The following is a 16,392-nucleotide window of genomic DNA, read 5'->3' as shown; positions in this document are numbered from 1 at the left end:
GCCGCGGGGAAGGAGCTTCCCCTGGGCTGGGAAATGCCCCATCCGGAGCCGCGGGCTCCGCGCTGAGCCTCGGGGCTCTGTCTGGCTCCCGGCCGGGCCACGACGCACTGTCTGGACCCACCTCCCGAATAAAAGGGTTCCAGCTTCCTCATCACCTGGAAATAAATGCCAACGTTGCCTTATCGGCGGCCGGGATCATCGATCGGCCGCCGAGCTGCGCCAATCCGTCCCGCAGCGCCAGCGAGCCCTCCCTGCTGCTGACCCTGACCCTGACCCTGACCCTCCAGGGCTCTGTGCCACCCGTGCCAGCCCCCAGCCCAGCTCTGCCGAGCGTGCCAGGGCTCCTGAGCTGCTCCACCGAGCCCTTCCTGCTGCTGACCCTGACCCAGCCTCTCAGGGCTCTGTGCCACCCGTGCCAGCCCCCAGCCCAGCTCTGCCGAGCGTGCCAGGGCTCCTGAGCTCCTCCACCGAGCCCTCCCAGCTGCTGACCCTGACCCTGACCCTCCAGTGCCACCCGTGCCAGCCCCCGGCCCCGCTCTGAGCGTGCCAGGGCTCCCGAGCTGCTCCACCGAGCCCTCCGTGCTGCTGACCCTGACCCTCTCAGGGCTGTGTGTGCCACCCGTGCCATCCCCTGGCCCTGCTCTACCGAGGGTGCCAGGGCTCCTGAGCTCCTCCACCAAGCCCTCCGTGCTGCTGACCCTGACCCTCCAGGGCTGTGTGCCACCCGTTCCATCCCCTGGCCCTGCTCTGCCGAGCGTGCCAGGGCTCCCCAACAGCTGACCCTGACCCTCCAGGGCTGTGTGTGCCACCCGTGCCAGCCATGCCAGCCCAGCTCCGCCGAGCGTGCCAGGGCTCCTGAGCTGCTCCACAGAGCCCTCCCAGCTGCTGACCCTGACCCTGACCCTCCAGTGCCACCCGTGCCAGCCCCCGGCCCCACTCTGCCGAGCGTGCCAGGGCTCCTGAGCTGCTCCACAGAGCCCTCTGTGCTGCTGACCCTGACCCTGACCCTCCAGTGCCACCCGTGCCAGCCCCCGGCCCCGCTCTGCCGAGCGTGCCAGGGCTCCCGAGCTGCTCCACCGAGCCCTCCCAGCTGCTGACCCTGACCCTCCAGGGCTGTGTGCCACCTGTGCCAGCCCCTGGCCCCGCTCTGCCGAGCGTGCCAGGGCTCCCCAACAGCTGACCCTGACCCTGACCCTCCAGGGCTGTGTGCCACCCGTGCCAGCCCCTGGTTTAGCTCTGCCGAGCGTGCCAGGGCTCCCGAGCTGCTCCACCGAGCCCTCCCAGCTGCAGCAGCCGGCAAAGCGGAGCAGCAAACGCCGGGCTGAAGATGCCACCTGCTGGGAAACCCCGAGAGCCCGCAGCCCCGGTGTGGATAGCCCAAAAAATCCCCCAGCGCTGCCGCTGCGGTCCCGCCCCGCAGCCTCGGCACCCCCCGCTCCCCAAAACATCACAACCGCACTGCGTGGAGACCCCAAAACCTCCCCCCAAAAAAATATCACAACCGCACTGCGTGGAGACCCCAAAACCTCCCCCAAAATCACCCCAGAAATCACCCATGTCACGTGGATACCACAAACTCTCCCCAAATTCACCCCAAAAATCATCCATATCACGTGGAAACCCCAAACTCTCCCTAAATCTCCACAAATTCACCCATATCACGTGGATACCCCAAACTCTCCCCAGAATCACCCCAAAAATCACCCATATCACATGGATACCCCCAAATCACCCCAAAAATCACCCGTATCACATGGATACCCCAAACTCTCTCCCAAATCACCCCAAAATCACCCAGATCACGTGGATACCCCAAAATCATCCCAAATCCCCGGCTCGGCAGTGCCCAGTGAGGGCCGGGCAGACTCTCTGCTCTCCCAAAGCCCCAGCCTGGGCAAAACGCTGGCCCTGAACCGAGCCGCAGGTGGGATTCCCAGGTCCCAAAAATCGAGATTCCGCCTCTCAACCCCAGAAACCTCCCCAGCACCCGCCAGCATCCAAGGGGCAAAGTCCGGGAGAAACATCCAGCCTGAGGGTGTTCTGCCAAAAAATGGAATATTCCAGTTCCTTTGGGACTATTGCATCTTGAAGCAGCTCCCGGGAGATTTTCACTGGGATTTTAACTCTCTTTTTCTTCTCTTTTTGGGAGATTCAACCTCCCCCCAGCTCATTTTTTTCCTCTTCTTTGAAAAATTAAATAATAAATGTATAAAAATCTATAATAATTAAATAAGAAATTTAATCAATAAAATGAGAAATAATTTTATTAATGAAATTAATAATTTAATAAATAAATTAATAATTTTTTCTTTGAAAAATTAAATTAATAAATCACTTTTGAGACGATGTTTGAAAGCTCGGGGGCGCGGTGGGGCCGAGAGAGGGATCAGGAGCCCGGGGAGGAGGGGGTGAAGGAAGGATTTGGGGGTTCCCGGAATTGGGGGGGTTCCCGGAATCGGGGATCCAGTCCCGGCGCTTCCCTGACCACGCCCCATCTCCTTATATAGTCATGCCACGCCCGCTAATTTAATATGCTAAACCCCGCCCCCTCCGCCCCGTTCCCCCTCCGCGTTTCCGCCACGCGCTGTCCCCTGTCCCCCCTCGGCCGCCGTCGGCGCCGCGGCGCGCGCGGGGGGGCGGGGCTGGCGGGTAGGGAAGATGGCGGAGGCGTCGCCGCAGCCGGGCCGGTTCTTCTGCCACTGCTGCTCGGCCGAGATCGCCCCGCGCCTGCCCGTGAGCGGGGGACCGGGGAGGGCCGCCGGGGAGGGCCGGAAGCGCGGGCAGGGCCGGGCGGGGGCCCCGAGGGGGCGGGCACGTGGGGGCGAGGCCTGAGGGGCCCAGGGGGCCCGAGCGGCCGGGAGGCGGGGGCTGCCCTGAGGGGCTCCGCCCGTGGCACCGGGGCTCGGGGGCGTTGAGGGGGGCTCGGGGAGGTGTCCGCAGCGAGGGAGCGGGGCTGCGGCGGCGAGGGGAGAGGGTGAGCGGAGGGAACGGGCCAGCCCGGCTGAGGGGCAGCGGCCGGGCGAGCCGCGGCGGGGGCGGCGCGGCGGGAGGGGCCCTCGGCCCCGTTCCGCCCGGATCGGGGGCCCGCGGCGGTCCGAGCGCTCCGGCCGCCCCGCGGGGAGCCGGTCTGGGCCGGGGGTCCGTCCGGCAGCAGCCCCCGGGCCCAGCTGGCACCCCCGGCCCGAGCAGCCGGATCCCCTGCGGTGGCGGGTGAGGCAGCGCGGGGTGTGGGGCTTCTCGGGGGTCTTTCAGGAGGTTTCATGGACGCAAAAAGCCCCGCGGTGCGGGCGGCTGGGGCGCAGGGAGGTGCACGGCGGTGTGTAGGTAGAAGTGCTGTGTAGGCACCTGGGCAGGTGCTTTAATCACGCACCAAAATCCGGTGTGTGCGTGTGGAGCTTGTCCTGGTGTGGGTGGAAAAGGAGTGTGGGCTGTTAGGGAGGATCCTGTGGATCATTTGTTCCCCTGCTTGGCTTCCTGAGATGTTCAGTGTGATTTGGAGAGTGCTGCTGGTCTCTTTATCCTGACACTTTTCACAGCACCTTGTCCCAGAAGTCGTTGCTGGTCGCTGGCACTCAACTTGCAAAGCCTGTGAGGACAAGCAGAGCTGTCCCTGCCCGGGATGGCTGCTTTGTGACGTGTGATTTGTCCTTTTGCCCTCTTGTTTGGGCCAGGGTGGGCCATGCTGGAGCTCCCAGCTCGTGTGTAAGAGTGAGGGCAAACTCACTGAGCTGAGCACACGTGGGCTGTGGGCAGGAGGCAGGAGGTAACCTCAGGAGATCTGTTCTTTGTTTCTGTTCAAACACCCCGTGCTGGGCTGTGCTCACACCTGGCTGTGCCAGCTGGGCCGGGCAGGGAGCGGGTTCTGTGTTTGGGGGCTCAGGTCTGTGAGCTCATGAGCTTTTGGGGATCCAGGTTCCCTCAGGTTTCCCTCACCATCTGCAGGCGCAGTAACCGGCGCTGCCAAAGGAGGGACTCAAACAGCCCGAGAAACAACAAACTTTGACGTTTGTGCTGTTCCAGCTGCATTCCAGAGGAATGTGCTGATCCCTGTGCTGGGAGCTGCCTGTGAGCACACACACACACACACACAACACACAGCAGCTCCCTGGGGCGGGCTGCTCAGGCCACGGTCACTCCCGTGCCACGCGTGTCCCCACAGTTTGTGCTGGTGGGAAGCAACACCTAGAGGGGGTTTCATGGGCTACAGTCCCCTGAGCTCAGACCCGCTGTCAGTGTGCAGAGATGGTTGTTCTGCAGCAGCAGACAGGCAGTCCTGTGTGGGAGAGGGAGCAGCCACCTCTCCCAGTGTGCTCCTGAGCTCAGAGCTCCTGGATCTCCCCGGGCAGACAGGGACATGCAGGGGCTCCAAGCTGTGCTACTTCCCTGGGGCCTTATCAGGCTTGGCTGTAGGGGCCAGAGGAGTGACCCCAAGGGCCTTATCAGAGCCTGAACTCCTTGGGGATTCCCTCAGTCTGCCTCAGGGCTGTGCCAGTTCCAACACAGCAGCCAAAGGAAGTGGCATTATTTTTAGAAGCTCTTAAATGCCTTCTGTGCTGAGCCGGGCTCTGCCAGCGCAGGGATTGGGGTGGTGTGTGCCTGCCGTGGGGCAGGCCATGGCACTGGCTCTGTGCTGCTTCTTGAGCACTGGAGAGTGAAACAGTTCCTTTTCAGGGTCCTCCAGTGTTCTGGGCTGCTCTGCCCGGGGTGGGTTGCAGAGGATAAACTCCTCTCTGACCCCAGGAATTGTGAGGAGGTGGCTGGCACAGGGGCTGCACTCGGCCTGTCTGCTCTGGCACGCTCAGTGCCCCAGCACTGGGCTGGTGACAGGTCTCTGCAGTGAGCTCTGGGTGTGGGGGTGTGAAGTCCTGGCTGCACAACGACCCAGAGTGTCCCTGTGTGCTGTGACCCCCAGGCTGTGTGAGTGACAGGGACCATTCAGCCTCCCTGAGCACCACGACCTCGCTGAGCCCCTGCCGCCATTCCTGCATTGTTTCCTGCTCCCCAAAACACACAGCTGGGCCAAAGTTTGAGGGCTGTTGTGCAGGGAGCCTTGGGGGTTTCACTTTCGCTTCCATGGAACTGCATGGGCTGTGTCTGTGCTGGGGATTAATCCCCATCACCCTCATGGTTCTGAAGCTGAGCTCCCACAGGCTCGGGCTGGGCTCTGGCCTCACTGGCTCAGGAAGGCAAATGTTGGGGTTTGGGGTCTCTCTGTGACCGTGGCGTGTGCTGAGGATGGCAGACTGCAGGACCCTCCCACCCTGTCACAGCCTGCAGCTCTGAGGTGCCACCTCCTCCTCTCACGCGGTGTGTCTTCTCCTGCAGGACTACATCTGCCCACGGTGCGAGTCTGGTTTTATTGAAGAGCTGCCTGAGGAGCCGAGGTAATGTGCTGCCCCAGGGGCTGGTGCTCCAGTGAGCCCAGCTTGCTTTGCTCTCTTCCTAGTTCAAAGGCAATGTTTGATATCAAATGCACTGTTTCTGTTGCTTCTGCCCCAGCTTTTCCTCGTCTTTCCTCACTTTTGGAATGCAGTGCTTTGTTGGCAGAGTTTGCACCCACAGGCCAATCTGCCACGGCAATGCTGGGCGTCCAGTGTCTCTGCTGAGGGGTGGGACAGGAATGGTTTGATTCCAAACAAACATAAAGAAGTGGCAGGGAGGCTTTCCCCGTGCTGTTCGGTGGCTCTGACCCGATCTGAGTCATCAGGGCAGAGATAACCCCGGAGAGAGGGATCTGGGAATGCTGAGTGCACAGACACCTCAGCAGAAGAGTGACTGTGCTGGGCATGGACAGCAAAATGTTGTGGCTGAGACTTTGGACTCTGCCCTGGAGCAGTGAGGTCTGTGTTCCTGTGCTGCTCTGCTGCCGCTGGTGGCAGAAGCAGCAGGAATGTTTTCAAATGTTTCAGCTGTGTTTGTGGGGCCCCGGCTGTGACCAGCTCCAGGACAGGACACGGGCAGTGCAGGGGCCGGGGGCAATGGGTGTTGCTGCCTGCTGATTGTGGCCTGGGGCTTCTGCACCCAGCAGGTGATGTTTAGTTTGATCACCAGCCCTGGAGCCAGAAAATCCATGCTGGCTGATCCTGACTGTTTTGGTGATTCCCTGTGACCTTGGCAGAGTCACACAGTTGCTGAATCTCAGCAGTTTCGGTACCATGAATGCAAAGCTTGGTTCTGAGCAGGAAATGTTCCTGCAGCTCTGAAAGCAGAAGTCTGACAACAGTCAGAGTTTCCCCAATATCCTGAGCTGTTGGGTTACGTGCCTTTGCAGTAGAGAAGTTTCTTTGATTCAAGATTAGTCTTCCATGTCTTGGGGTCACAGCGATCAGCATGTGTGCCTTAAGTCTTCCTGGTACTCTGGAGGATTAGCTGGTGTGTTTGAGATGGATTGTGGGGCAAATCCTCGCTTGACATCGTGGTTCAGGCACTTTCCTGCAGCCTGTGAGATCTAACAGGGTAGGGAGAAGTGGGTGAGGATGTGGGAAAATGAAAGGTTCAGGGAGGGAAAATTGATCTAGGCAATCAGAAAATCAGCAGCTGAGGGGAGGACCAGGTTCTGTTGAGCTGCCTCTGCCCTGGGATGGGAGGAGGGGCAGAAAAGCCTTGGAAGCCTCTGTGAGAAGATTACCAGTGCTCTTCATTCTCCATAGGAATGCTGACAATGAGACCAGCTCCTCCACGTCAGCCACTGATCAGAGCAGGCATCCTTTTGAGGTGAGCAAGTCCTTTCTCTCTTCCAACACCTTCTGTTTTGCTGTCGGATTGAGTATTTTTCCAATAAATTGTTTAAACGTTTCCCAGATCATGACAGAATTTGGAAAGGAGGACTTAATATCCTCCACATGCTGCTCCTGAAATCTCCACGTACCATATTTTTGCTGCGTGTGTTCCATAGGACCATCACTCATAGCTGATTCCTGTCGTGAGGGGGCTCAGCAGGATTTGGAGAGCAAGATTTGGGTGTGTTGCTATGCAGTAGCCTCAGCTCGGAAGCAGCAGTGACACACCAAAGAGAAACCAGGGAGCTGGGATTATTTCTGCCTTTGTGTGCAGTTCCAGTGTGTGTTCCTCACGAGCTGCTGCCGAGGGTGCTGGTCCCAGTGTCCCCCCAGGCTGTGGGCAGCTGCTGGGACACCGTGGGAGCAGTTCCAGTGTGTGTTCCTCACAGGGCTGCTGCCAAGGGCGCTGGTCCCAGTGTCCCCCCAGGCTGTGGGCAGCTGCTGGGACACCGTGGGAGCCGAGGGTGCAGTTCCAGTGTGTGTTCCTCACGGGGCTGCTGCCGAGGGCGCTGGTCCCAGTGTCCCCCCAGGGGCTGCTCCTCCTCTTGTCACAGTCTGTTCTCTGCATTCCCTCCCTCCCTCCAGAACGTGGATCAGCACTTGTTCACCTTGCCCCCGGGCTATGGCCAGTTTGCTTTCGGGTTCTTTGACGACAGCTTTGAGTTTCCCTTCGGGTCCAACGTGCAGCCGGAAGACAACCGGGACTCGGAGAACCGGCGGGAGCGCGAGCACCAGTCCCGGCACCGCTACGGCGCCAGGCAGCCCCGCGCCCGCCTGGCCACGCGCCGAGCCTCGGGCAGGCACGAGGGCGTCCCCACGCTGGAAGGGTGAGGACCACTCTGGCACCTCAGGAGGGAACGCTGTTGCTCCTCACCTTTTCTCCTGGCTTATGGGAGCAGCATCCCAAAGATCTCCAGCACTGCCGTGGGTGACATCCGTGTCCCACCTGAGCCTGGTGGCAGCTCCTGCTTTTGGGGTCTGTTGGGGTTGTTTCAGCTGGGTGGTGACATGGACCGTGCTTGGGAGTTTGTCCTGTAGGGGGAGAACATTCCCTGGTCATTGCCAGGTGGTGTAAAAATGTTGTACTTGCTGTGAGAGGAAACAGAAGAGAACACCAGACAGTGTTTGTGCAAGTGCATCCTGGGAGCCACTTGCCATCATGTCAGGAATTGTCCCCTTATGAATCAAATAGTGAAACTTTATCAGAGGCTGATCACTCCCTAAGCTGCCACTGCAATTGCTGTAGAGTATTTTTAATTGCCCCCAACAGTGTGACAGTATTCAGCTTACTCAGCCTCTCCCTCCACGCTGGGGTGCTGGGCTGGGAGCCAGCAAACTTTAATTCTTACACAATCCTGGTTTTCTTGTCTTTCAGAATTATCCAGCAGCTGGTCAATGGAATTATTGCACCGACCACAATTCCAAACCTAGGCCTGGGCCCCTGGTGAGTTGGAGGATGTGCTGCTCTCTCTGACAGTGTCTTGTTGGTGCTCCAGGATGAACTCACTTGCTGTCCTTGCTCTTCAGGGGAGTCCTGCACTCAAATCCGATGGACTACGCCTGGGGTGCCAACGGCCTGGATGCAATTATCACACAGGTAAAGCTGGGATTCACTGCAGTCCCCATCCCCCTGGGCAGTGCTGCAGGAGGGGCAGCACCTGTAGGGGTGCAGGGAATGAGGGGCTGGGGGGCTGAAATGGGAAAAGATCCATCCAGAAGTGCAGGGTCCAGGTGCCCTGGCTCAGGAAACAAGTGGATTCTCTGTGCTGTGAGCTCACCTCTCTCTTCTGCCTGCCTGGCTGGTTGTTTTTCCAGTTACTGAATCAGTTTGAAAACACTGGACCGCCGCCAGCGGACAAAGAGAAGATCCAGGCCCTCCCCACCATACAGATCACACAGGAGCACGTAGGTATGTGTCTGCTCCTGGAGTTGTGCACAGGCTGCTCACTGGAAGCTCTCTGTAATGTTTGCTTGGGACTTGAATTTTGTGTGTTTGTACTTCTGAGGCATAAAACATTTCAAAGTGAGCAGAGAGCTGAAGGGGCTCTGTTACACTCACACAAAAAAGAGCAGTGTAGGCTGGACAGGTTTGCCCTGGGGAGATTGTGAGAAGTTCAGAGTGGATAGAGATGGAGAAACAGAAGGGAAGGGAAGGATGAGGCATACCCTGGGCAGGAGGAGGTGGGGTAATGGTGTAGGGACTGCAGAGTACCAAGCTTTCCTCCTGACAGGAACGGAGCAGTGGTGGGGAAGGGGAGAGGGATGTCTCCTCCTTTGCTCAGCTAGGCTTGGCTTTCCCTGTGCCATGCAGATTCCGGGTTGGAGTGCCCTGTGTGTAAGGAAGACTACACAGTCGGGGAGAACGTGCGGCAGTTACCGTGCAATCACCTGTTCCACGACGGCTGCATCGTCCCGTGGCTGGAGCAGGTGAGTGCGGGGCAGTGCCCGGGGCGCGCAGCACTGGGGGCTTTGTCTGGTCCTGCTCCCCTCTGTAAATATTTTCCTACCTCCATGATGAGGCCTGAGCACCAGCAGCCTGTGGTCAGAGGATGGAGTGTCATCCCAGCCCATTCCTCGAGTGCTGCTCCCCTGTTGTGTTTCTAATCCCGTTTCCCGTGTTTCTTGTTTTGTTTTTTTGTCTGCTCCCCAAAGCATGACACGTGTCCCGTCTGCCGGAAAAGTTTAAGTGGACAAAACACTGCCACAAACCCCCCAGGACTCACAGGGATGAACTTCTCGTCATCCTCCTCCTCCTCCTCTTCCTCCAGCTCACCAAGTAATGAAAACTCATCGAACAACTCATGAATCTTAACGCACCCTCTGTCCCCGGGGCCCTTCCACTGTTCCCCTTCCCTCCCTGGCCACCGCGAGCAGCCAAAGGGGCTTCCAGAGCAGAGCGAGGGGAGGGGACGAGGCAGGAGCAGTGCCCCCAGAATTTCCTTTTGATTTCTGAAGACACGGAGCCTCTGGGTCCTTCAGAGATGAGAAGCCTCAAGTTCTGTGATGAAAAAAGGGGGGAAAGAGCTCTGTCTGTCAATAAAAACATCCTCTTTGCGTGGACTTTACCCATTGCAGTGCGAGGCTGCTGCGCTCCCCGGCTGGGAACCCCGAGGTGCTGAGCGAGTGGTTGAATCCCGAATGGAAAGGTTGTTTGTATGGGTTTGAATTTGAGATCCCTTTCTTTTATTTCTTTTGCTCCTCCTCCCCTTTGGATACTATCTTTTCTGCTTTGGAGATTGACGTCTAAAATGGAAGTATAAGGATGCTGCCTCCCCCCAGGATCACCGTCTGGGGAGGACCAATAGCTGTCACTGAAACAGGAACTCTCAAGTAGACCCCGGGATCCTTCCCTGTCCCATCTCGAGTCCCTTTTATTTCTCTTTATAACCTCGCCCGCTGATACTCAACACTGAAAGGGGTTTTTATAATCTTAAATTATTACTGTTGTCAATAAATGGACATTTCAGCTCTGCGAGCCATTATGCATGATTTGAGGAAAGCTACGGGGTAAGCTCTGAGGCCACCAAGCTGTCCTGCCTTCCCCGGGCAGGCTGGGCCTCTCTGAGCCTTCCTGCGTGCCGGGAGTTCCGGTGGGAGCCACTGCCAGCCTGTGGATCACTGCACAGGTAGCCAAGGATCGCAGCTGGAATCATCCTCGCCTGGTGTTTTCTATTTTTTACACCTTCTTCCCCCTACAGTCCTGCCCCCCTCGCAGCCGGGGCAGGCTGTTCTGCTGGGCCGACACAGGACTGGGTGTGCAGCAGAACCAGGACCAGCGAATCTCATTGTGACCGAGTAATTACCAGGAAAACAACATTTTGGAGAAAAAAAAAAAATGTATTGCAAAGCTACTTAAAATAGAGCTGATTAAAACAAGGAGAGAGAGAAAAATACCCAGGTATGTTTGTGACTCAGTTTCTGTGACAGAGCTGGAGCTCAAGAATGACAAGAATGTCACCAGAGCGGGCAGTGACTCCCTGCCATGTCCCTGCTTCCTGGGCCCTGAGGCACGAGCAGAGAAGCTCTCACCATCCTTCACTGGGAGCCCCTTCCCCTCACAGGGACTTGAGGTGGTCAGGAGGTGTCCTAGAGGGCTGGGGGTCCGTGATGGTACCACGTGTTGGGACTGCTCTGTGGCAGAGGCCAGGGCAGACGAGGGAGAACCTGCCCCCGTGGGAGCTGCCAGGGAAGTGGGTGGAGGGTTTGGCAGTTTGGGGGGTTCCCTGCCTCTCCCTTGGCTTTTGGGGCTGCTGGGGAAGGTGCTGGCTCCAGCAGAGCCTGGGTGTCTCTTCTAAAGCAGCATCACCCCAGGACCTGGCCCCCTTCCATGAGCTTCCTGAGAAGAGATGAACCTCCTTTAGGAGGGGGGAAGGATGGTTTGGTCTTTCTTGAGCCGTTTCAGAACGCAAGAAGTTGGTTTGTTGGAGAAAGTGTCACCAGCTGTGCGAGGGCCAGGGGCTGGCAGGGAGCGACTTGCCCGGACTGTTTTTCTTCCTCGACTTGGCCGGGCACTGTGGCGGCACCTTTCATCTCCCAGGAGGGTTTATCTCGGGACTGGTGTGTCGGGGTTAATGGCTCATCCTCTGCCTGGGCTGCTGAGGTGGGTGGCAGCAAGAAGGTCCCGGCTGAACCTGCACGTGTCCATCGGCTGACCCGACAGCGAGGAAGGCCTTTGCTGTTTAGTCACCAAAACAAGAGACCTGGAAAAGCCTTCCCTCTCCCGCTGTGTTTCAGCTGTGCCAGGGGCTTCCTGGCTCCCCCAGGTGCTTGGGGATGATTTCTCATGAGTGAGCAGTGCTCAGATGGGTTTCAAGTGGGCTGAGCAAAGTCCCAGGTGGGTGCACGGCAGCTGCTGCCCACCTGGCAGGGGCTCACCACAGTCACCACATGGTTAATCCAGTGGCTGTTCCCTCTCAGGCTCATTTGGAGCTGGTTGGGTCAGAAGTGGAACGAGTTTGGTGGTTTTTGCTGGGGCCATTGCTCTGTCTGACGTGACAGTGACCGGGATGCTGGGCCTGGCCACAGCAGGCGTGAGGTGGTGCAGGGATGTACCCTGGCCAGGACGCTGAGGTGCAGGTGCTATTCCTGGCCATGCTGCCCTCCAGGTGAGGGGCTGGTCCTCACCACTGTCCACTGTCCCAGCCGTGTTTTTGTTGGGGATGAGGATGTGGAGCTGGGCTGCAGGACTGACTGGCACTGGCTGTGGCCAGGGACAGCCCTGGAGCTGTGTCTGCCTGAGAATCTGGGCTGGCTCCTGCTCCTCCTGCTCCCTCCTTTGTGCCTCTGAACCACCGTGGCTGTTTTCCTGCAGGGTGGGTGGGGGTCGATGAAAAGCTGGATGTGGCAAAGGACCAGCTGGGCTCCCTGCCAGTGGCAGCAATGACAGCGGTGGCTGCAGCCACAGCCACACGGGAGCCAATCCCTCCCATCCCAAGCCAAGTTCACCATCAAAGCTCCAAGACCTGCTCCTGTTCCATACCGTGAACACAGCTTTAATTGCCCCGGAAGCTCGGACACAGACAACCTGCTGGTACATCCCAGCCCTGCAGAGCTGCCAGTAGCAGATCCTGACCCCTGCTCCAGTCGTGTTCCCCAGCTACACCACACCGGCTCTGTGCCGGGGTGTCCTGGTTTAGGGCAAATTTGGGAACAGTGGGAGAGCCACAGCCCCGCACAGCTGAGTCTGGAGCATCTGCCTTCCACATCCCTCCTCTGCCGTGCGTTAAAAATAAAGCAATAAATAGCAAAAAATAGATATGTACATAAATAAAATAACATTTTTGTTTGTTTGTTTTTTTCTTCCTCTAGGACCGTCTGGAGCTGCCCACGGTGTTCAGCTGACGAGCATGGGGAGGAAGTGTGTGGAGAGGTGCTGCCGGCGAGTCCTGCCCCCTCGCTGTGGCCTGCCCTTGCTATTGAGCGACAGGAACATGGGGCGGCCGCGGTGCCGCCAGTGCAGCGACGCGTAGGTGTTGTAGCCGTTCTCTTCGATGCGCTCCGTGAACTTGCAGTTGGGGCTGAACTCCTTCTGGCAGGAGAGGGAAGGGGGTGAGGGGTGGCTACGCTCAGCTGGAGCCCCTCGGACCCCAAGAGTGGGGCAGGGCAGGACCCTGGCTCCTCCCTGGTCCCCTGGGGGCAGAGGGGCTCGGTGGGTGCGGTCCCCTGCCGGGGAGCAGGTCAGGGCACGGGAAATCAGGACCCTGTTCCGAGTCTGCCCCGAGCCTCTGACTCTGGTGCAGTCCCTCCCAGGAGGCAGCGTCCGACCTACCGACCCGTAGAGCCTCCCCCGCTTGTTCATGGCCAGGTAGAAGCCGGTGTGCACCGCCCGGATGGCCACGACGCCGACACGCACCGACCGGATCTCAACGATGCCTGCGGGACGGGGAAGCACGGCGTGAGCCGGGGAGGGACGGGCGACCTCCCCGAGGGGCCCTGCCCCGATGCCGGCTCTGTGGCCAGCGTCCTTCTAGAGGGAGGGAGTTGCTGATCGACACCCAGAGGCAGAGCAGCCAGAGGAACAAGGGCTGCAGCCCAAGCTGGGAGTGGGAGGAGGAACCTCTGATCCAAGGAAGGTTTGATCTTTACTCCTCTCCTCCCCTCCCCAGGGTCCAGCCACTTCCCAGAAGCGGCGCTGTGCGGGAGCGATGCCAAGCACAACCTCATGTGTGTCTTCCCCTCACCGGCTGCTCTGCCTGTTCATCCATCCCCAGCGCAGTGCCCGCGGTGCCCCGGGACCCTGAGCCGCCTCCCGCAGTGCCCGGTCGGGCACACGCAGGGCACCGAGGCCACCGTGGCTCTTGAAAGGGCCAAGCGTGCGTGGGGGTGGCAGCGACAGCACACGTCGTGTTATGGTGGAGGAAGGCACAGAGGCAGAGCTCTGCGGGGACAGGAATAGGTCAGGACGGTGCCATCCATGGATGCCCAATTTCCTGTGCCACAAGCGAGGACGAGCAGCCAGCACTGTGGGCTGGCGGGTGGAGGAGCACTGCAGGACACGAGGATGAGCCCGGCGGGCGGCTGCAGCCGGGCTGTGAAGCCACAGCTGGGCTGGCGTGCGTGTGCCCCGACCGCCGAGCTCCGGCTCGGCCGCTAATGGGAAAGGCATGTGGTCAGACCAGCGGCTCTGGCACGGGGAAACACCCAGAGCATCATCGGGGCCTCTGGATTCCTGCACTGCCTCACGCCGGCCAGCCCCGAGCGCCGCTGCCCGCCCTGCCGCCCGCCGGCACACGGCACGGTGGGAAGGGGACAAGGGATGAATGTCCAGGGAGAGCAGTGAGGGCAGGGCAGCGGGAAGGGCTGGAGCCGCAGCAGGATCGGCCACTGGGCACCACTGCGGGGGCTGCACAGGGGCGGAGGGCACACAGCGTGGGGGCTGCAGCCCACGGGCAAGGGCTTTCATCAATCTCCCGGCGTCGCTGGCATTGCCGGGGCATCACCTGCCCGTGGGAGGCTGGGAGTGGACAGGGTGGATACAGCCCTGGGGCAGCGTGAGGGCTCCCCCGGGATTTTCAGCCCAACTGCTTCGGTGCTGCCACGGGAAGCCACTGGCAGGGCTGTGGAGGGGAAGGGCTGAGCGAATGCCTGTGAATCCATCCCACTTGATCACTGTCTGAAGCTGCTGCTATTTATAAGGACTTGTGCTTTTCTAAAAATAACCCCCTTCTGTTCCCAGTGCTCCGGCCGGCTCCGCCGCCCTTTGTTTGCAGGTGCCCGGGCAGTACCTGGTCAGAGCCAGCTCCCAGTGCTCCCAGTGCTCCCAGGCTCAATCAGCCCCAGAGGGGTCTCGAGGGGGCTGGGACAGATGCAGGGCTTGACGTGGGGGAGTCCCTGGAAGATCCCCTGTCACCCTAGAGCTGCCAGTGGGGCTGGTCCAGCAGCTTCTGCCCGCGCCCAGCCCAGGCGCACACAGATAAGCAGAGTGAGCCTCGTGTACAGCCCGGAGCTGCTCTGCCTGCCAGCTCCCATGGCCACACCATGGAGGGAACGTGTTGGGGTGCTTTGTGCTGGCAGTGTGCCTGCTCGGGAGTCCCGACAGCCTCCGACACCACAGGAGGGTTCCCTGGGCTGGGCTTGGCTGCCGTGCCTGTGGCTGCTGGGAGACGTCCTGTGCCGGCCGGCAGATAGGGCAGCCCCTGCTGGACCAGGACATGGGCTGGGGGTGCTGCAGCCCTCCTGCCCAAAGCCCAGCACCCTGTCAGGGCACCTGGGGGATGCTCAGGCATCCCCCCCTTTCCCAAGGCCCCCAGTATCCCCCTCCTTGTCCAGCCACTGTCCTGCTCTCCTGTCCCAGGGGTGGCACCCTGCACCCCGATGGGCAGCTGATACCTGGGCACTTGCAGCCCTGACTCTCGCTGAAGTCGGACAGTGACTGTCACCTCCCTGGGGACTCTGTCCCTCTGCCCACCCAGCTGTCTCTGTGTCGAGTCCCAGGCTGCTCTGCCCGCAGCAGCTGCTCCATGGTCCCCTCCGATGGGGATGTTCTGCTGTCCCACATCGGACAGATGCCCCATTCTGGGACCAGCATCACTGCAAAGCTTCCTCCATCCCCCCTCCTCCTCCTCCTCAGCCGTTTCCCCCGCAGTGTGTTGGTGGGGAACAATCAGATCCTCCCAAGCCGTGGGGAAGGCAGGGCAGGGGGGCATCGTGAACTGGCAGGAGGAGATGGGACAAAGGACTCCCGAGAGACCCCCTAGGACACCCCAGCCGCTGGGAAAGCAACGCCGGCTGCCCGGGCAGTGCCCGCCGGTGTCCGTGCCCCTCTCATGGCTCCGACAGCGCAGTGACGGGGCCGAGGGCGGCCGGCGCCGGTTGCGCTCCCGGAGCACCGGGGGACAGCGGGGACAGCGGGGATCCGCCGCTCTCGCCCCCGGAGGACTGGGCACTTGGGCTGAGATTTCCCCGGAGGGAGGAGCCGCGGGCTCTCTCCGGGCCGGGCACGGAGGGGTCCCGTCGCCGACCCGAGGCGCCTCCGTCCAGCCTCCGCCCCGGCGCAGCCCCGGCAGCGCCCGCCTCCGCCGCAGCACCGGCGAGATCGCGCTATCGCCCGCCGTGGGCGGGGGACGGCCCCAGATCGCGGCTCTCCCCGTCCCGGTCCCGGTCCCGGCCCCACTCACTGCCCGGCCGCTCCCTCCAGCGCGTTCCCTCCACGCCGCCGCCGCCGTCGATGCGCAGGAAGAAGCGGGTGGCGGAGAAGAGCCGCCGCCAGCGCACGTCGCCCTCCAGGTGCCCGTAGCTGCGGGGGGGCCGCCGGCCGGTCCCGGTGGCACTGCCCGGCCCCGGCCCCGCCAGCACGGCCAGCGCCCCGGCGAGGCAGGCGGCGATGGCGGCGGGGCCCCCGCGCCTCAAGGCGGCGGGCGGCGGGCGACAGGCGGGCGACGGGCGATGGGCCATGGCCACGGCGGCGACCGGCGACCGGCCCCGACGGCGCGAGCGGCCGGGGATGGGCGGCCCGGGGCGGGGCGGTGGCGGCGAATGGGCGGGGGCCGGGGCCGGGGCGGTGCCTCCCATTCATAAATCGGCGCCCCGACGGCTGTCCCGGGTCACCGGTCCCGGTCACTCGCCTGCGACGGCGGGGTGCCCGGTTGGGAACGGCACGCTCCGGTATCCCGCG

General features: G+C 60.9%; 2 protein-coding genes across 4 annotated transcripts; one reads left to right on the top strand and one right to left on the bottom strand.

The window, feature by feature from the left end:
• The first annotated feature begins 2,553 nt into the window (after positions 1-2,553).
• RNF126 (ring finger protein 126) lies at positions 2,554-12,789 on the top strand. 2 transcript variants are annotated; one of them, XM_038164060.1, is made up of 9 exons: positions 2,554-2,733; positions 5,326-5,384; positions 6,651-6,714; positions 7,365-7,606; positions 8,155-8,223; positions 8,307-8,376; positions 8,595-8,688; positions 9,091-9,206; positions 12,588-12,789. In XM_038164060.1, the coding sequence occupies exons 1-9, from the start codon at positions 2,659-2,661 to the stop codon at positions 12,618-12,620; spliced, it is 822 nt and encodes a 273-aa protein (XP_038019988.1). In that variant the 5' UTR covers positions 2,554-2,658; the 3' UTR covers positions 12,621-12,789. The 2 variants fall into 2 exon arrangements, with proteins under 2 accessions (XP_038019988.1, XP_038019987.1); XM_038164059.1 differs by lacking the exon at positions 12,588-12,789 and adding an exon at positions 9,432-10,672 and having other exon boundaries at positions 2,556-2,733.
• Positions 12,547-16,175, bottom strand: FGF22 (fibroblast growth factor 22). 2 transcript variants are annotated; one of them, XM_038164061.1, is made up of 3 exons: positions 15,896-16,175; positions 13,048-13,151; positions 12,547-12,807 (listed from the first exon to the last, which is right to left on the bottom strand). In XM_038164061.1, exons 1-3 carry the CDS (start codon positions 16,170-16,172, stop codon positions 12,613-12,615), a joined length of 576 nt encoding a protein of 191 aa, XP_038019989.1. In that variant the 5' UTR covers positions 16,173-16,175; the 3' UTR covers positions 12,547-12,612. The 2 variants fall into 2 exon arrangements, with proteins under 2 accessions (XP_038019989.1, XP_038019991.1); XM_038164063.1 differs by having other exon boundaries at positions 12,547-12,804.
• Positions 16,176-16,392: the final 217 nt, after the last annotated feature.

Source organism: Motacilla alba, chromosome 28 (genome assembly GCF_015832195.1).
Source record: "Motacilla alba alba isolate MOTALB_02 chromosome 28, Motacilla_alba_V1.0_pri, whole genome shotgun sequence".
In the NCBI taxonomy this organism is placed as follows: domain Eukaryota; kingdom Metazoa; phylum Chordata; class Aves; order Passeriformes; family Motacillidae; genus Motacilla; species Motacilla alba.
This window is presented reverse-complemented; position numbering and strand designations above follow the sequence as displayed.

Bases quoted from the DNA above. Each gene is read 5' to 3' on its own strand.
- RNF126 (XM_038164059.1), top strand. From the start codon at position 2,659: ATGGCGGAGGCGTCGCCGCAGCCGGGCCGGTTCTTCTGCCACTGCTGC. The intron at 5,385-6,650 runs GTAATGTGCTGC...CATTCTCCATAG, and splicing joins GAGCTGCCTGAGGAGCCGAG to GAATGCTGACAATGAGACCA. The intron at 8,224-8,306 runs GTGAGTTGGAGG...CTTGCTCTTCAG, and splicing joins AACCTAGGCCTGGGCCCCTG to GGGAGTCCTGCACTCAAATC.
- FGF22 (XM_038164061.1), bottom strand. From the start codon at position 16,172: ATGGCCCATCGCCCGTCGCCCGCCTGTCGCCCGCCGCCCGCCGCCTTG. The intron at 13,152-15,895 runs GTGAGTGGGGCC...CCCGTCCCGCAG, and splicing joins CTGGAGGGAGCGGCCGGGCA to GCATCGTTGAGATCCGGTCG. The intron at 12,808-13,047 runs GTAGGTCGGACG...CTCTCCTGCCAG, and splicing joins GGGGGAGGCTCTACGGGTCG to AAGGAGTTCAGCCCCAACTG.